General features: G+C 42.9%; 1 protein-coding gene across 1 annotated transcript in view; it reads left to right on the top strand.

Annotated features, from left to right (window-relative positions):
- CMTM4 (CKLF like MARVEL transmembrane domain containing 4) overlaps nt 1–18,880 on the top strand; it is a 69,026-nt gene that overhangs the window by 39,872 nt on the left and 10,274 nt on the right. The window contains exon 2 of the mRNA XM_047789734.1: nt 18,131–18,307. Coding sequence (XP_047645690.1) covers nt 18,131–18,307 — 177 coding nt within the window. The remainder of the gene's footprint in view (nt 1–18,130; nt 18,308–18,880) is intronic.

The raw sequence follows: 18,880 nt of genomic DNA, 5'->3' as shown, positions 1-18,880 counted from the left end.
TCTTGTTTTATCACTGAATTACTATTTTTGCTTAACTGCTTTTCTTTTGTTTCTGCATTCTCTCACTTCCCTAATTAGTAACTGCTTGGGTTTGCTCTTTGGAGCTCTGGGAAAGCCTAGGGAGACTAAAGCCTTTTTTTTTTTTTTTTTCCCTCCTACAAACAGAAAATGGGGGTGGGTGTACAGAGGGGCTTTTGTACCCTGGAAGGGCTTGTAGGCTTATGTTCGGTTTCAGTCCCTCCATTTCTTTGATATGTCTCATTACTGAGAGAAACAGGGACAAGAAAGGGAATAAAGTTTTGGTTAGAGAGGTTCCTCACAAAATCTGCAGGGAATTGAGTTTTAGGAGGACTCTGTTTCAGATGCAAGTGTTGTTGAGTCTGATCCATCTATTTAAAATTGATCCACCGTTTAGCTAGTAGCTTAATAGCCATTAATGATCATGGCCTAGATCTGTAGTTCCCGTTGGAGGTGGGAAGAGTCGTCCCCGCACCCTCAACCCCTGAGGACATTTGACAGTATCTGGAGAGGGTTTTTGGTTGCTAACACTGGAGTTGGGGTGAGTACTGGCATTCAGAGGATAGAAGCCAAGGATGCTTCTAAATGTCTGCAGTGTGCAGGACAGCTCCCACAACAAATGATCTAGCCCACAACATCAGTAGTGACCAGTTTGTGAAACCTAGTACAGTGTGGGTATCAGAAGTTTGAAATGATCCCCATGGGAACCAAGGGTATGAACCACTGACATAGACCAAGAGCTATGGGAATTCGAGATAAGAGTGGTTTGGGCTGAAGCGAGAGCCAGAGAAAGCTTTAGTAGAGGATGACTTAGATAAGTGAACAGACCGAAAAAGAGTATTTTTGGTTGAATCTAGTGAAGTTAATATCTAGTTTCCATGTGGATTGCAGAAACAGTGGTCTAGGTCCATTACAAAATGGTAATTTTCTAATCTGTCATTCCTTCTGCATTTATTAGCTGGAATTGTGTAAGGAACTTTTCCTCATTACTCTGAAATACAGTTTGTACAGGAAAGGTAAGCCTGATTCTTTTGTCAGTTTTCCTAATAATTAGCAGATGCTTTAGCAATGTCCAAAGGTGAACAGTGGGTTTTTTCCCCTGGTAATGTACATACAAACTGAATTTTTATGTATTTAATATATTTCAATATTTTGTGGTCATCTAAAAAGACTTTTTATGTGTTTATTTTATTGTATTTATTTTTGTATTTATTTTTTTGCACTTGTGGCATGTGGAAGTCCCTAGGCCAGGAGTCAAATGCATGCCAGAGCAGCAGTCTGAGCTGCTGCAGTGACAGCACTGGGTCCTTAACCCCTTGAGACACAAGGGAACTCCTAAAAAGACTCATTATTTTGAAATAATTTCAGTGTTACATAAAAGTTGCAGGAATGCAAAATGATAAATATTCTCACCTAGATTCTCCAAATGTTAACTTTTTAGCACATTTGTTTTATCCTCTATTTCTGTTTATGTGTATGTACACATTAGATATGTAAATTTTATAATATATTAAGTCTTTTGAGAGTATTGCAGACTTGATGTCTCTTTATCCCTAAATATTTTTGAATCCTTAAAGACAAGACCACTTTTTTTTTTTTTTTCTTTAGGGCCATACCTGCAGCATATGTAAGTTACTGGTCTAGGGGTAGAATTGGAGCTGCAGCTGCCTGCCTATACCACAGCCACAGCCATACCAGATCCAAGCTGTGTCTGTGACTGACAGACACTCCAGCTTGCAGTAAAACTAGAACCCTTAATCCATTGAGTAAGGCCAGGGATCGAACCCACATCATCATGAATACTAGTTGGATTCTTAACCCTCTGAGCCATAATGGGAACTCCAAGACCACTTTTTTTGTTTTGTTTTGTTTTCCTTTTTTTTTGCTGTACTGTCAGCATGCAGAAGTTCCCAGGCCAGAGACTGAACCTGAATCCACAGCAGGGGCCTTAGCTCCTGCTGTGACAATGCCAGATCCTTAACCTGCTCTGCCACAGGAGAACTCCAAGACCACTTTCTTAAGTAACCACAGGACAATGATGGAAGTCACGAAATTAACACTGATACAATACTATTACTAAATTATAGACCCTCGTTATGGTTTTCCCAGGTTGTCTCAAAATTGTTCAAGGAAATCCTGGATCGGTGTTGCATTTACCTGTCCCCTCTCCTTAATCTCCTCAAGTCTGGAGTAGTTCCTTGGCCTTTGTGCTTCATGTTAACATTTCGGAAGAATTTAGGCCAGTTATTTTATAGAATGTCCCTCACTTTGGGTTGGTCTGACGTTTTCTCCTGTATAGATTCTGGTTGTTTGTGGTGGTGTCATGAATACCATAGAAATGATGATGCGTTCTTTTCAGAGCATCATATCAGAGGCAAATGGTACAGATTCGTTCTGTTACTGGTGATCTTAATTTGGTTAGGTGATGTCTGCCAGGCTTCTCTACTGTCAGGTTACTATTTTTTCCTATATAATTGGCATTTTTGTGAGAGATATTTTTAAGACTATGTAAGTATCCTTGAACTTGTCCAAGTTTCAGTGGTTTTAACTTCCATTGATGATTCTTGCTTGAATCAAGTATTATTATGATGAATACACTTAATAAATCAGGAGTTCCTGTTGTGGCTCCTCAGAAACGAATCTTCCTAGCATCCCGAGGATGTAGGTTCCAGCCCTGGCCTTGCTCAGTGGGTTAAGGATCTGACATTGCTATGGCTGTGGTGCAGGCCAGTGGCTACAGCTCCCATTCGACCCCTAGCCTGGGAACTTCCATATGCCTTGGGTGAGGCCCTTAAATAAATAAATAAATTTAATAAATCAGTCACTCCTTTAAACAGACTTCGAACTGTATGAAAGTTTTACCTTCTCCCCTGTTTATATCAGTGTAGACTTATCAGTTCATGTTTTATTCATGGGTTTTAATACTTAACTGTCATTATTTTGATGCTCAAATTGTCCCAGATTGGCCAGTGGAAGCCCCTTTGAACTTGCTCCAGTGTCTTTTAGACATGTGCCCTCTATTCTCTGACACAGCTCCTGTTTTTTTCTTTTTAGGGCCACACTCAAGCCATATGGAGGTTCCCAAGCTAGGGGCTGAATCAGAGCCACAGCAACAGGGGATCTGAGCCATGTCTTGGACCTACACCACAGCTCATGGCAACGCTAGATCACTGACCCACTGAGGAAGGCTGGTATCAGATGTGCATCCTCATGGGTACTAGTCGGATTTGTGCCATGATGGGAAGTCCTGACATAGCTCCTATTGCCAAGCTTCTATTAAGACTTGTATACCTCAGCCCTGGAATTCTCCAATGAGCCCTGGTTCTTTTCAGTGAAAAATAATGGTATTTAGAAACCAAGATTTGGGTGTTGTTTTATATAAATAAAAAGATAAAACTGGTTTTTTTTTTTTTTTTTTGATTTTTAGGGCTGCACCCATGGCATATGGAGGTTCCCAGGCTAGGGGTTGAATCAGAGCTACAGCTACCGGCCTATGCCACAGCCACAGCAACTCAGGATCCAAGCCATGTCTGCAACCTACACCACAGCTCATGGCAACGCCGGATCCTTAACCCACTGAGCAAGGCCTGGAGTTGAACCCGCAACCTCATGGTTCCTAATCGGATTTGTTTCTGTTGTGTCATGACAGGATCTCCTAAACTTTTTTTTTAATGCTTACATTAGCCTGTTGGTCATTGAGAGCCCCTTCAAATTGACTTGTGTCCATCTGACAGAGCTGCAGTGGCTTTTAATAACATGCTTGCTTTTTGAATGTCTTGTTCCAGATCTGGAATCAGTCATTTCTTGTAGAAATTTAAAAGCGCTCTTCCTCTAGGGCTGATGAAATGTCCTGCAATTACATAGTGGTGATGGTTTCATAACTCTGAATATGCTAGAAACCATCGTATTGTACACTTTAAATGGGTGAGTTTTTTGGAGTGTGAATTGTAACTTGATTGAAAACAAGGAAGCCAACCATGTTCCTCCCAGGTTTGGATGGAAGTTAAATAAAATGAGAGAATTTTGTGCCAGTGCCCAGGACAGCATTTGACCCATAGTGGAAGGGCTCAGCAGATGTTGAGTTTTTTAGGAGGGTCACAGGGTCACACATTCTAGACTGTTCCTACTGTCTCAGGTGTTGGGGACACCAATTTACAAAGGCTTTACTGAACAGTAGTGCCTGATTTGTGTGCTAAGGTGCAGAGGAAGATACTATAGAATCTGTAAATTGCAGAATCTATGTGCAAGGCCCTGGGGTTTGGCCTCTTAAGGAGACTGTTCTCCTGCCAGACCCTTCCTCAGTTGGATGGTGCTGAGATGCTGGGGGCTGTAAGGACTGTGGGTTTTTCTTTTTTCTTTTTTTTGTCTTTTAAGGGCCACACTTGAGGCATATGGAGGTACCCAGGCTAGGGGTCGAAAGAGAGCTATAGCCACGGGCCTATGCCATAGCCACAGCCACAGCAATGGGGGCTCTGAGCCATGTCTGCAACCTACACCACAGCTCATGGCAATGCCAGATCCTTAACCCACTGAGTGAGGCCAGGGATCGAACCTGCACTTCATGGATACTAGTCAGATTTGTTTCCACTGAGTCATGATGGGAACTCGAGGACTGTGGATATTTGAAGGCTGGGCTGGAAATTCTAGACAGGCCTCCTCCTGGCCTCTTAAGATATGCAAGTCACTATTTTGGCCTAAATTAGTCTTTAACCAAAAACTGTTCATGGCCTGCTGGTTTCTCACTCAGTGAGAAAAGCTGTCCCCTTCTAACCATCTGTTAAGTGGTTCATCAGAGATAGAGGAGAGGTGGTGGTGGGGTGCCCAGGAATTAAGTATGGAGAGAAAAGAAAGGGGGCTGGGTATGCTTTTGAGTCACACTGGGGATGTGATGCTGCTTCCTGGGATTTCAGCTTCACCCAGGAAGCCTAGGACACGAGAAAGGAAGGGGGGAAAGGAAATCTGAATGCCAGCAGCGCACATATCTTCAGATGTGTATGGTTTGAAAGCGCTTGTTTCCTGTGTCCTCTATGTGTGCATCGTTTTTGCTCCATTACTAATTTAAATGGTCTGAAAATGCAGCTTTTTGGGCAGGGTGGGATTTTCAGTAAAATGTTGTGGGCATTCTTTTGGCAAGAAAGATGCTGACCGTCCTGTGGTTTTCTGAAATCATGTGCAGTTATATCATCAACCACATAATGAGGTTTTCTAGAGTTTTTTTTTTTAAATAAGAAAATCTTTCTGCACTTCATTGGATAATACTGTTTGTGTGCTCCAAGTTTTTGGATGTCCCCAGATAAGCTTATTTTAATTTGTCTGAGTCTGTGATAACCTATGTCCAGCCGTTGTTAATAATTAATGCATGGCTGTAATATGTGTACATTAGAGTTCGCTTATGCTAGAAGTGTAATAATTTATGTTAAAGGTGAGAGTCTTGCCAGAAAAAGAAACCGAAATGCAGTCTGTTGAGTTCAGCTCTTAACTTAGGTATGGCTTGAGGATTCCAAAATAGCAAAATTAATTACATAGTAGAACCCAGCTTGTCAGAGCATTGACTTGAGTAGACCTTGTGACATGGGTCAAGGTCAGAGCAAACCAAGCAGACAGCTTCCTAGAGCAGCAACAGCTTGAGCCCTTCTGTCCTCAGTCAACAACAAAACCCTCAGGGATTTGAAGCCACCACAGCCTAGAGTGCGGCTGGCAACACCAGCCACCCCATCACTCTTTTCTTCTGACTGTCCTGAGCCCTTGGCAGCTTCCTGCATTTTGTCCTTGTCTCTTACTTCCCAGAAATCAGGAACTTACTTGCCTCTGCCTTTTGGCTCCTTTGCCTAACTAATCCTCCTGCATAATTGGTGTTTCCTGCCAGCCTGGGTGGCTTTAGCTCCTGGGGGCATCTTAAAGCAGGTAACTTTGTTTACATCTCTGCATCTCTTAGATCTGTCTTGGACACTGTTTTTGTAGCTAGAAAAAAACAATGACACCAGAGATCACATGCAAAAAACATCCAGTGCAGGTGAAATAATTTACAACAGCAATTAGCTCCTTTGTTTCAGAACCAAAAAATATTTGCTCATTGCTCTGTTGTCTCAGGGGAGAACAGGGTAATATTTTAAATCTACCTTCCTCATAGGACAGCCTCCCTTGAGCAGAGAAACTCACAGATTATTTTCCTTAGAAAAATTGAGTTGTTACCATAGTAAGATCCCTTTGAGGAATCAACTTCTGTCCTTTGTCAGAGACCCTCGTGACACTGGCTCCTGGGTCTCCTCCTGTGTTCCTTGTAGTGAAGTTGTGCACTGATGCTTCCTCCCATGACCAAGGGTGTGGGGATGAAGTGGGTAACTCACACGTTAGGCATCTGGTATAGGAGAATGAGGTGTGTGGAGGAACTAGCTTTGGAGCCTGGGACAGACATTCTGAGCCACACCGTTGTGTGGCCACCTGCTTCCTGAGTGAAGGTGAATATCAGAGATGACAAACAAACTGTGCCCAGCACAGGACCTGAGAGCATCCTTATTGCATTTTTGATGCTCCCTGAATGAAGCCATTGTCATTCTGAGGTGCCTGGCACTACACAGCTAGCTATTGGAGACCCTTTGCAGACACATGGCTTGTGGCCTGAGAGCTTATTCTTTAAAGTGATCTGTCATTGAATAAACATGGCGAATATAGAGCAGCTAAATCTCCTGGCCTCTGGACTCAGAAAGATGGAGGGGACAGGCCTCCTGGGCCTCTTCGGCAGTTCTGGCCCCAGGGCCCCATCTTGGCATCTGCTGTGAGTGGTGGGAATGGAGCTGCTTCCTGAGGTGCAGTGGGCCCTGGCACTCTGCCCCCTCTGGGTTCTCTCTTCACATCATGGGGTCTTACAGCAGAAGTGGCATTTTAACAGCTTGCTTTTGGGATCTTTGTGGCTAAATACAAACCATGTCTCATCTTTCAGATATTTTCCAGTCCTGGTGGGAAGAGAGACATTTTAATTTTAAATGTGCTAGAGCTAATATAGCGCTTGGTCTGATTCTGAAGGTACTTTGGACCCTGCTGTGGGTGTGTGCACATGCCTGTGTGCATGCACATGCGTCACTCAGTTAACAAGGTCCTAGGCAGTTGTTAAACTGTTGCATAAATGAGCTTCTGTGTTTTACTCTGTGCATTTATATTATGCGTGACCTGATGACATTGAATATTGACCAGCACATGCTTTTTGTGTTTCACAAACTTGTTTTTCTCCGCTATATAATGTTAATAGGTATGCTGAAGAATACATAAATTCTGTGTTCAGGTAACATAATTTACTTATCAAATAATGGTAACAGTTTTTGTGGTTTTTTTTTTTTCTTTTTTTTTACTGTGAGGCTTTTCAGGACTGTTAATAGGCCGGTATGCTCTGAGGACCGCAAGACCTGGTCGAATATAGTTATGGTGGACACAGTGTGGGGCTTAGCATGAGAAAACCGAAAGCTTGGTGGCCATAGGGGTGCCAAGCACACTGTGTGCATTCAGGGCTGTTCCTCTGTAACTGGAAGGGTCAGACTGCAGCAGTAGTTTCTGACTTAAAAGAAAATTTTTAAAAATACAACAAATGTTTTCCCAGTGTATAAATCAGATTGGTGAAAAATAAATCAGCTGTGCTTCTTGGAGCCCTGGTTCAGGAGATTATGAGCAGGTGTTCTGTTCTTTGGTCGGAAAAGTTCAGGAACCACTAAAACAGAGGTACTTGGGTGAGGGACTAGGTTCTGTCCCTGCCTTGTTCCTCACCCCCAAGCAAGGAACTCAGTTGGAAAGCTCGGCAGTGTTGCACACAAACGTTCCTCTCCTGCCTTTTCTCTAACGTCACCGAGTCTAGGCTCTCCAGGAAGCCTTCTCTTGTTCCCTCAAGCCCTCGGTTGCTTTCCAAACCTCAGCACCTCTCTGAGCCCCTGGCACCTGGCTAGTTACCTGTCTATGTGTGCATAATGAGGTGTGTTGGCTGGCTTGGAACAGAGACTCTGAGCACAGCAGGCCCAGTGCCATCGAGAGGTCAGGGTCACTGAAGAGGTTGCCTGGCAACATAGGAACCACCACAGATTCACACTGTCACAGACATCTTCAAATGGAGAGATGTTTTTGCACTTGGTGGTTTTTAAGGCTCCTGAAAATTGTCAGTGCTATGATTTTTGTTTGTAGGTGTATTTTTTTTTTTTTTAATGGAGCTCCTGGGGCCAGGAATCAGATCTGAGGTGCAGTCTCAATCTAAGTGGTGGCTGTGGCACACCAGATCCTTAACCCACTGTGCCAGGCTGGAGATTGAACCTGCGTCCCAGTGCTCCCAGGATGCTGCCAATCCTGTTGCACCAGTGAGAGCTCCTGTAGATGTATTTTTAAATGAGCTTTGTTAGATCCTTTGATAAACTGTTCATCATGGGAGGTTAGGATTTTGTCTAACCTTCCAAGATGGCTTCATAGATATTTGGGGCACTGTTCCTTTGGGGTGAGGGGATGGACCTTACCCTCCTTTGGCGAGAGTAAGGCTGGCCTTTTTCTTTTGTGCCGACCATGAGGCTGTCCTGTGCCCCCTCCCTACTCTTACTGTGTGTCAGTGGCAAGGAAACAGGATAGTGTGCCATCAGGGAGCCCTTAGAGATGATAAACTCTCCTGATAAAGAAATGGGGCTGACATGGACTTGGAGAGTGACTTTCATTTTCCGTTAAAGTTTATAATGTCATTTTAAAATATTCACGAGTGGTTTAAAACATAGAAGGGATGATTCTTAGAGGTCATGAACACTTAACTCATAATTAAACCTGTATGTTTCCCCCAAAGTGCTTATACATAAAATGTTTCATTTTTAAAAATTTTTTATTTAAAAAAAAATTTTTAGTGTAGTCAATTTCTGCTGTACAGCTAAGTGATCCAGTTATATGTATGTGTGTGTGTGTGTGTATACACACACACACACACACACACACACTCCTTTTGTCATATTATCTTCCATCATGTTCCATCACAAGTGACTGGATATAATTGCCTGTGCTATACAGCAGGATCTCATTGCTTATCCAATCTAATGCAATAGTTTGCATCTGCAAATACCAAACTCCCACTCCCTCCCCCTTGGCAACCACAAGTCTGTTCTCCATGTCCATGAGTTTGTTTCTTTTCTGTAGATAGGTTCATTTGTGCCATATATTAGATTCCATACTTTATAAGTGATATCATTATAATATTGGTCTTTCTCTTTCTGAGTTCACTTAGTATGAAACTCTCTAGTTCCAACCATGTTGCTGCAAATGGTCATTTTAAAAATAAAAACACACTCATGATAGAAATTTTGGAAAATATTAGAAGCCAAAATTTTATCTTTAAATTTAACTTTATTTATTTATTTTATTTTTTGTTTTTTGCTTTTTAGGGTTGTACTTGCAGCATAAGGAGGTTCCCAGGCTAGGAGTCAAATTGGAGCTACAGCTGCTGGCCTACTACACCACAGCTCACAGCAACACCAGATCCTTAACCCCACTGAGCGAGGCTAGGGATCAAACCTGCAGCCTCATGGTTCCTAGTCGGATTCATTTCCGCTGCACCACGACGGGAACTCAGAAGCCTAAATTTTTTTTTGTTTGTTTGTTTGTCTTTTTGAGAAGCCTACATTTAAAAAAAAAATCTATCCACAATCCTACCACATAAATGGATCCCTGAAATTCCAAATATTTTATGCTTTTTTTGTTTTGAAAGAAATTAAATAACATAATCAATATCTTTACCTTGACAGTCTGTTAAGAATTGATCTGTAAAACCATTTGGATCTGGTGTCTTTAAGAGTAAATAGGATGGTTAACATATTCATCCTGTAAAAATTTGCAGTTTTGTGCTAAATGCTCAGGACGTTTTGTGCAGATTTAACATTATATCGGTGTTAGCATGAGCTGGATTATGCTGTAGTAACTAACAAACCTAAAATCTCAGTGGTTTAACACAAGGATGCTTTCCTTCTCCCCAAAGGTCCATGCTCTTCTCAGGTCATGGGGAAGCTGGCAGCCCGCAGCCTTACTCACAAGCCATCCCCACCAGGAGGCCACCCCGCACCAGGAACGTTGCCGGCTGCCTGGTGGTGGGAGAGAGAGAGAGAGGGAGCTTGGTGAAATTTTTCAGAGTTCCTGAGGTCCCTGCCAGAAGTAACAGATAGCTATCCACTCACCTTTCACTGCCCAAACTCAGAAGCAGAGCCAGATTTTGAGAGGCTTGAGACGCATACGATTTTGGAAGCTCACTTTAAGGAAAAAGATAAAAAATTAAGAACAGGGAGTTCCCGTCGTGGCGCAGTGGTTAACAAATGCGACTAGGAACCATGAGGTTGTGGGTTCGGTCCCTGCCCTTGCTCAGTGGGTTAATGATCCGGCGTTGCCATGAGCTGTGGTGTAGGTTGCAGACGCGGCTCGGATCCCGCGTTGCTGTGGCTCTGGCGTAGGCTGGAGACTACAGTTCCAGTTCGACCCCTAGCCTGGGAACCTCCATATGCCGAGGGATCGGCCCAAGAAATAGCAAAAAGACAAAAAGACAAAAAAAAAAAAAAAAACCAGAAAGCTAAAAAACAAAAACCCATAAAACTAGCTACCACAGTATTTAGAGTGAGGAAATTGTGAATTTTAAAAATGTTTTCTTTCTTTTTTTTGTTTTTGGCCTACACTAAAAAGGGCAATATTTGAATTTTTTTGTTTGTTTGTTTTTTTGACATTTCTAGGGCCACTCCCTCGGCATATGGAGGTTCCCAGGCTAGGGGTCTAATCAGAGCTGTAGCTGCCGGCCTACGCCACAGCCATAGCAACGGGGGATCCGAGCCGCATCTGCGACCTACGCCACAGCTCACGGCAACAGCGGATCCTTAACCCTCTGAGCAAGGCTAGGGATCGAACCCACAGTCTCATGGATCCTAGTCAGATTTGTTAACCACTGAGCCACGACAGGAACTCCGTGATATTTGAATTTTATTATTATCTGAAACGTAGGGGTATGCCAGAACAATTCAGGTTTTAGCTCGCCATTCCATTGTATCGAGTGAGTGATATCCTTATACAATCAGTAGGCTCTTATGCTATACATATCAGCTTATTGATGAGTATTCATAGGAGGTTGTCACTGGAACATTTGTCTCTTTTAGGCTGTTCAGTGCATCAGAGGCAACTTTTGTGTGCCATTTTATTTGGAATGCTCAGACTTTGTCAGTTCAAGATTTGTCAGAGACACTGTGATGCAGTCTGACATGCTGGGATGCATAAATTAGAATAATTTTGCACACATATGTACTTGCTCTTTATAGAACTGCTACAGGTTTCTGACCTATGAACCCTGGAGTTCTGAGAAATTTTATTTCATGTGATTCCCACCAAAAAGGGAGGAAATATATAGTGTGTTTATAAATGCATTCTCTGTGTTATGGGATATATTCCTGGTAGGGTACTACTTCCATTTGGGCACTGATGAAAACAGAATTGTCCGCTTACTGTTTTAGGCATTGGATAATCTGAAGCATTCTCCTTTTAAAGAATTCTAGCTTCTGGTACCATATGTTTCAAATCCTGTTTCTTCTTTCCCACCCACGCCCTTCCAGTTTGGCACTGTAGGACACATTTATCTTTTGAATTTTAGGGCCTGTTTCTCCATCCTCATGTCAGGTCAGAGCATATCTGGAGGCCATTCCTATAGTGGGAAGGCTATAGTAGTTTTATGTCGAAGCGGCAGCTAAACCCAGACTCTGCATCTTTCTCACTCATGTTCCAATTAGCTAAATCTCCAAAATGTCCATTGTTGTTCCTGGCAAATGGAGTTGTGATAGATGGGAGGTTAGAGCATAAGCTTCATCATTTTGAGAATAAATTCGCCCCGGGAAACTCAACGCAAATCTCCAAGCCTACAGTGTTCCTGGAAGGAGGAGAACAGGTTGAGAGATAATTTTTTTTTTTGGTCTTTTTATGGCTGCACCTGTGGCATATGGAAGTTTCCAGGCTAGGGGTCGACTCAGAGCTCAAGCTGCTGGCCTCCACCACAGCCACAGCAACGCCAGATCCGAGCCATGCCTGTGACCTACGCCACAGCTCACAGCAACACTGGATCCTTAACCCACTATGCCAGGAATTGAACCCATATCCTCATGGATGCTAGTCGGATTCTTAATCCTCTGAGCCACAACGGGAACTCCAGAACAGGTTGTCTTGTGAACACAGCCCTCCAGAAGGGTCCTGACAGTTTACACTCTTACCAGTAACCTGGGTTTTATGAATTTAGAAAAAGCTTTACGGCAACTTAATCAGCCTGCCATTCCCTAACCCCCCTGTTTTTAGATGTTGCCAGTCACCATTAGCCACAGTTATGGAAAACTGACAGCCTTTTAACATCACTTATCAACTGTGAAAATATTTACTCATGGTCAGTGGGTAGGTGCTACATGGAAAGGGCTCTTGGCAAGGGCGCCCTTGTGATCTCCCTGTTACCACTACAGTAGCTGTTCCTTATTTACATCTTTTTGAACATCTGTGTACAATCTTACATGTGACATTTGTGTACTTCAAAACTGTTGAATTATTTTTGACTCTTTGGTTGCTTTGAAGTTGATGGCTTTCAGTATAACTTTGAGTTCTTATTTTCTTCTTACTGGCCAAGAGGTAGGTTTTACTTCAGCAATGGTTGTAAGGGGTCACTGTGCTAGAGGAAATTTGACATTTGCTGTTCTAAAGGACAGGCAAAAAAAAGTATACTGCTTATTAGAACTTAGGGTCAATTAATCCATGCCAAAGAGGGCAAGAATATACAGTGGAGAAAAGACAGTCTCTTCAGTAAGTGCTGCTGGGAAAATCGAATGGCTCCGTGTAAAAGAAGGCAAGTAGAACATCCTTTCACACGATAGCAGAAAGAAACTAAAAATGGATTAAAGGCCTAAACAGAAGGCTAGAAACCGTACAACTCCTGGAAGAAAACATAGGTGGAACACTCTTTGACATAAATCGTAGCCCAGTTTTTTTCGGATCTGTCTTTCAAAGCACACGAAATAGAATATAAGCAAATGGAACCTAATTGGACTTAAAAGCTTGCACAGCAAAAGAAACCATCTACAAAATGAAAAGACAGCCTACTGAATAGGAGAAAATATTTGCAAATGATATGACCAATATCCAAATATCCAAAATATATAAACAGCTCATACACCCCAAGATCAAAAAACCAAACCAGCCTGATTTTAAAAAATGAGCAGAAGACCTGAATAGACCTTTTTCCAAAGAAGACATACAGGCACATGAAAAGATGCTCAACATCAATAATCATCAGAAATGCAAATTAAACCACAGTGAGATCACCCCACACCTGTCAGGATGGCTGTCATCAAAAAGAATGCAAATAACAAGTGCTGGCAAAGATGTGGAAAAAAGGGAAAAATAGTTCACTGTTGGTGGGAATGTAAATTGGTACAGGCACTGTGGAAAACAGTATATGGAGGTTTCTCAAAAAACTAAAGCTAGAACTACCATATGACCCAGCAGTTCCACTCCAGGGTATATAACTGAAAAAAACAACTAAAACACTAATTTGGAAAGATACTTGCACCCCAGTATCCATGGCAACATTATTTATAATTGCTAAGATACAGAAGCAACCTAAGTGCCCGTTGAAAGATGAATGGTTAGAAATATGTGGTGTGTATACACACACAGAGACACCCAGACGCAGGAATACTACTCAACCATTAAAAAGAATGACTTCTGCCATTTGTCACAACATGGATGGACTTGGAGGGTACTACGCTAAGTGAAGTAAGTCAGAGAAAGACAAGTACTGTGTGATAACATTTAAATGTGGAATCCAAAAGGTAAACTAGTGAATATAAAAAAAGACAGTATGGTGTTCCTGTCATGGCTCAGTGGTTAACAAATCCAACTAGGAACCATGAGGTTGTGGGTTTGATCCCTGGCCCTGCTCAGTGGGTTAAGGATTTGCTGTGGCTGTGGTGTAGGCTGGCAGCTACAGCTCCCTTTCAACCCCTAGCCTGGGAACCTCCATATGTGGCTGGTGCAGCCCTAGAAAAGGCAAAAAAAAGGCGGTATGGAGAACAAACTAGTGATTACAAGTGGGGAGAGGGAGTGGAGGAGAGGCAAGAAGAGGTAGGGGATAAATATGTATAAGCTATTACGTGTAAAATAAGCTACAAGCATATATTGTAACAACATGAGGAATATAGCCAGTATTGTGTAATAGCTATAAATAGAGTATGACCTTTAAAAATTGAGTCACTTTTCTACATCTGAAACATAATATTGTATGTCAGTTGAATCTCAGTTTTTTAAAAAGTGTATTTATTACAGTATTAGAAACCACCTAAATACCTCTCAGTGGGGAATTGGTTAAATTATTGTATTTATAAAGTTGTATGTATGTGTATATATGTACCTATATCTCTATTCATGGGGATATTTGTGATACTGTGGTTTATAATAAATGTATATTCAGTCAACATTCCATTTCTGGCACAGAGCTCCTGAAACCTTTGGAATTTCTTAACTGATAAGAGGTGTTTTTTTTTTTTTTCATTTTTGTCTACACCACGGCCACAGAAACTCGGAATCCGAGCTGGGTCTGCGACCTACAGCTCACGGCCATGGCAGATCCTTAACCCACCAAGGAGGCCAGGGATGGAACCCGCATTCTCATGGGTCTTAGTTGGGTTCATTAACTGCTGAGCCACAAAGGGAACTCCTTTTTTTTCTCTTTGATGTTCACAGCAGATCCCTTTCAGCCACACCTGAGTTTGTTTTAACGAGATGACTTTTGGAAAGCTCCTTGGGTTGGAGGCTGGTTTCCAAGGGAACCAACCACCAGGTGGTTAGAGGGTTGGAATGTTCAACCCTACCCACCAAACTCTGGAAAGGTGAGGGGAGTACAGATTAAGCTCTATGAAAACTCTTGAGCAAGAGGATTCATCTTGGAGGTTGGTGAACTAAAACACATTCAGATGGGAGTTCCCGTTGTGGCGCAGTGGTTAACAAATCCGACTAGGAACCATGAGGTTGCGGGTTCGGTCCCTGCCCTTGCTCAGTGGGTTAACGATCTGGCGTTGCCGTGAGCTGTGGTGTAGGTCGCAGACACGGCTCGGATCCCGCGTTGCTGTGGCTCTGGCGTAGGCCGGCGGCTATAGCTCCGATTGGACCCCTAGCCTGGGAACCTCCATATGCCTCGGGAGCGGCCCAAGAAATGGTAAAAAGACAAAAATAAATAAATAAATAAATAAAACACATTCAGGTTCTGGGAGGATGTCACACTCTAAACTCCAAGGGTACAGAAGTCCCTGTGTTTACGACCCTTCTGGACTTTGCCCTGTGTATCTCTTCATCTGGCTCATCAATCATATCCTTTAATAGCCTTTGTAATAAAGTGTAACAAACTTTGTCCTAAATCTGGAATCTTCTCAGAGAGGCCTTCCACTGTCACTCTGCTTAAAATTTCAAATGCCCTCACCCTGGTTACATTTCATTCCCCTTCTCTGCTTTGATTTTTTTTTTTCCTTTGTGCTTAACACTGTCCATCATGCTATATTCTTAATTTTTAAAAACTTCTACTTTATTAGCATATGAGCTAGAGGATAGGGGATTTTCTCTGTTTTGTTCACTGCTGTATTGAATGGCCTCTTAGATTTGCATATTCTTGAAACCATTTTTATTTTAATATTTAAGAATGTAGGTGTTACCTTCCCACACAAATATGGTTGAAGTTACATACCAGAAACATTTGTAACTCATCAGTACAGTGTGTTATTTCTTGCCCAAGATTACTAGATCCAATTACATGGGTTAAAAATAATTTTTTTAGGAGTTTCCCTTATATGAACTGTTTCTTTGTGAATTGATTGCAAGTCAGGCATGTCATTCAGATGGAGAATTAAAATGTCTGGTTCTGTAGAGAATTAGAAGGTGAGCCATTAAGAGAAGCATAAAGAGTGTGCTTTAAGACCCCTGTGTGTAGTGTGTGGACCTAGAAATGTGGAAGGACCACATATTGTTAGGAAAGGCGTGGACAAAGCAGAGCCTCCCTTCCTTTCATGTGGAGACCGACATACTGATCAGGAGTTGTTGGGGTGGGATTGTAGAGGCTCCCCAAGCTCCCATTTGCTGGCTCTGTGCAGATTAGTGTGCTTGGTGCCTTGGGAGTGGAGGGAGATGGCCTTGTGCCTGCCCTCAAAGAGCTCAGGAGGCAGAGAGATGCCTAGTGGCAAGTATGAAAGATGGAATGCAATCATAGACCAAGCTTTCCTGGGGGAGAGTGGGGCCGGTCACCTCTGTCAGGGAGAGGCACAATCAGGGAGGGCCTGGAGAGGAGGTACAAGTGGGGCTCCTATAGGTGCGGAAGAGCCCCCAACAGCCTTTGCCTCCTGTGCTTCCCCCACTTCAGTCATCTAGGGGTCTTGCCCAGAAAGCAGCTTCTGACTCTGGAAGTCTAGGAGGAGAGGCAGAGCTGCTGCATTTCTAACAGGCTCCCTGTGATGCTGATGGACTGGCTCTAAGGACAAATCTGGGCCCAGAGACTGCTTGCCTGTATTTCCTCAACCTTTGAGGTGGGGGCTGACCTGGAAGCTCTGGCACAGGCTTGACAGGTGGTAGGCAGTGAGGTGCTCGATTACAGAAGTGGGGTATAGACTTAAAGCCCAAGACTGGTCTGGTTTTAGGTATCAAGACCACCTGATTTTTCCTTGATCACAGGGCCTTTAACTCAGCCCCTAGTCCTCCTCCTCTTTCTGAAATCTCCCTTTATTTTATTTTATTTTTTTCTTCTTAGGGCCTCACCCACGGCATATGGAGGTTCCCAGGCTAGGGGTCCAATCAGAGCTACAGCTGCCAGACTACACCACAGCCACAGCAACACCAGATCCAAGCTGCATCTGTGACCTACACCACAGCTCAAAGCAATGCCGAATCCTTAACCCTCTGAGAGAGGCCAGGGATCAAACCTGCATCCTCATGGATACTAGTTGGATTCTTAACCTGCTGAGCCACAGTGGGAACTCCTCGTAATTTCTATTGATATCTGTTTGCTTTCATATCTCTGATCTCTTGGGTGATATTGCCAGTGTGTTATTTTGGTCCTTTAGAAAGAAACTGATGCTATTGTTAGATTAAAAAAAAAATTTTTTTTTTAAATAAACTAGCCTCTTTGTGGTCCAATAATAAACTTAAAAAACATAGCTCATTAATTAGGTGAGCCTCATTTTCAAGTGGATCTTCTAAATGGGATAAGGGGGAATGATACAGATCCTTCTAAAGCCATCAGTGGTCTCAGCCTGTGTGACCTCAGTTAAACCACCGAGGCAGTTGCAGGTGGTGTGAAATGGACACCACCAGGACTCTGTTCTTTTAATGTTTGATGTCCTTGTGGTAGAGACTATGAACGAGAAACGTGGGTCGTCAGCAGTGTCCACTTAGCTGGTGGCAGGGGTAGAACTAAAACATGACAGGCTTGTTCTTTTCTGTTTTCTCACCAGGAGCCACTTGACACCAGTCTGGTGTCCTGGGATGGGACTTAGTTGTCCACATTAGGAATTTGATCCTTTCATTAAGGCCTCTATACCCGTTCTTATGTAAGAATTGAATCAGGTCACATTTTCCTGACCGTGACACTGCTGTCCCCAGTGGAAAACTCCTGGCTGTCTGTGGTGGCGGGAGTTGTTTTATTTAAGCACAGTGGGCACGTGTGTCCACAGTTGTGTACGAAATATGTCTATACAAGGAGTTCCCGTCATGGCACAGTGGAAATGAATCTGACTAGGAACCATGATGTTTTGGGTTCAATCCCTGGCCTCGCTCATTGGGTTAAGGATCCGGCATTGCTGTGAGCTGTGGTGCAGGTCGCAGACACGACTCGGATCTGGTGTTGCTGTGGCTGTGGTGGAGGCCAGCAGCTATAGCTCTAATTGGACCCCTATCCTGGGAACCTCCATATGCTGCAGGTGCGGCCCTAGAAAGCAAAAAAAAAAAAAAAAAATATATATATATATATATATATATATATATATATACACACATACACACACACACACACACACGCACACACACACATATCTATCTATCTATACATGTGTGTTTGCAATTTTCTTCCTAGATTTTGGCCCTGATTGCATTTATCTGCATAGAGACCATCATGGAGTGCTCCCCATGTGAAGGCCTCTACTTTTTTGAGTTCGTGAGCTGCAGTGCGTTTGTGGTGACCGGAGTCTTGCTGATTCTATTCAGTCTCAACCTTCACATGAGGATCCCCCAGATCAACTGGAACTTGACAGTAAGTAGAAGTCACCTCTCTGATTAGGAAAGGATCAGATGCCAGTTTGGTTCCAGTTCATTTTGTTACCTAAATACTCCATTGTAATGTAACTGTGAATGCTGTGTCTATAATGCTATGTTTCTTTACTGGGTTGAATAAAATGACTACAGAATTAATTGAGCTTTCACCACTGTTCGAAATATGATTGTTTTGACCCCTTTGAAGATGTCATTTCAGGCGTTCCCGTTGTGGCTCAGCAGGTTACAAACCGGAGTAGTATCCACGAGGATGCGGGTTCAGTTGCTAGCCTGGCTCAGTGGGTTAAGGCTCTGGTGTTGCTGTGAGCTGTGGTGTAGTCCATAGATACAGCTCAGATCCCGCATTGCCGTGGTGTAGGCCGGCAGCTGCAGCTCTGATTTGACCCTAACCTGGGAACTTCCATATGCCACAGGTGCGGCCCTTAAAAAAAAGGAAGTATTGATTCAGGAAGAACTGAAAATATGAATGACATTGCCATTAACTTGTGAAACCTAGGAATTTTATTAAGTTCAAAGCAGCTGGAAGGGTTTAGTGGCTTGATCAGAGTCTTAA

Source organism: Phacochoerus africanus, chromosome 8 (genome assembly GCF_016906955.1).
Source record: "Phacochoerus africanus isolate WHEZ1 chromosome 8, ROS_Pafr_v1, whole genome shotgun sequence".
Lineage (NCBI taxonomy): Eukaryota > Metazoa > Chordata > Mammalia > Artiodactyla > Suidae > Phacochoerus > Phacochoerus africanus.
This window is presented reverse-complemented; position numbering and strand designations above follow the sequence as displayed.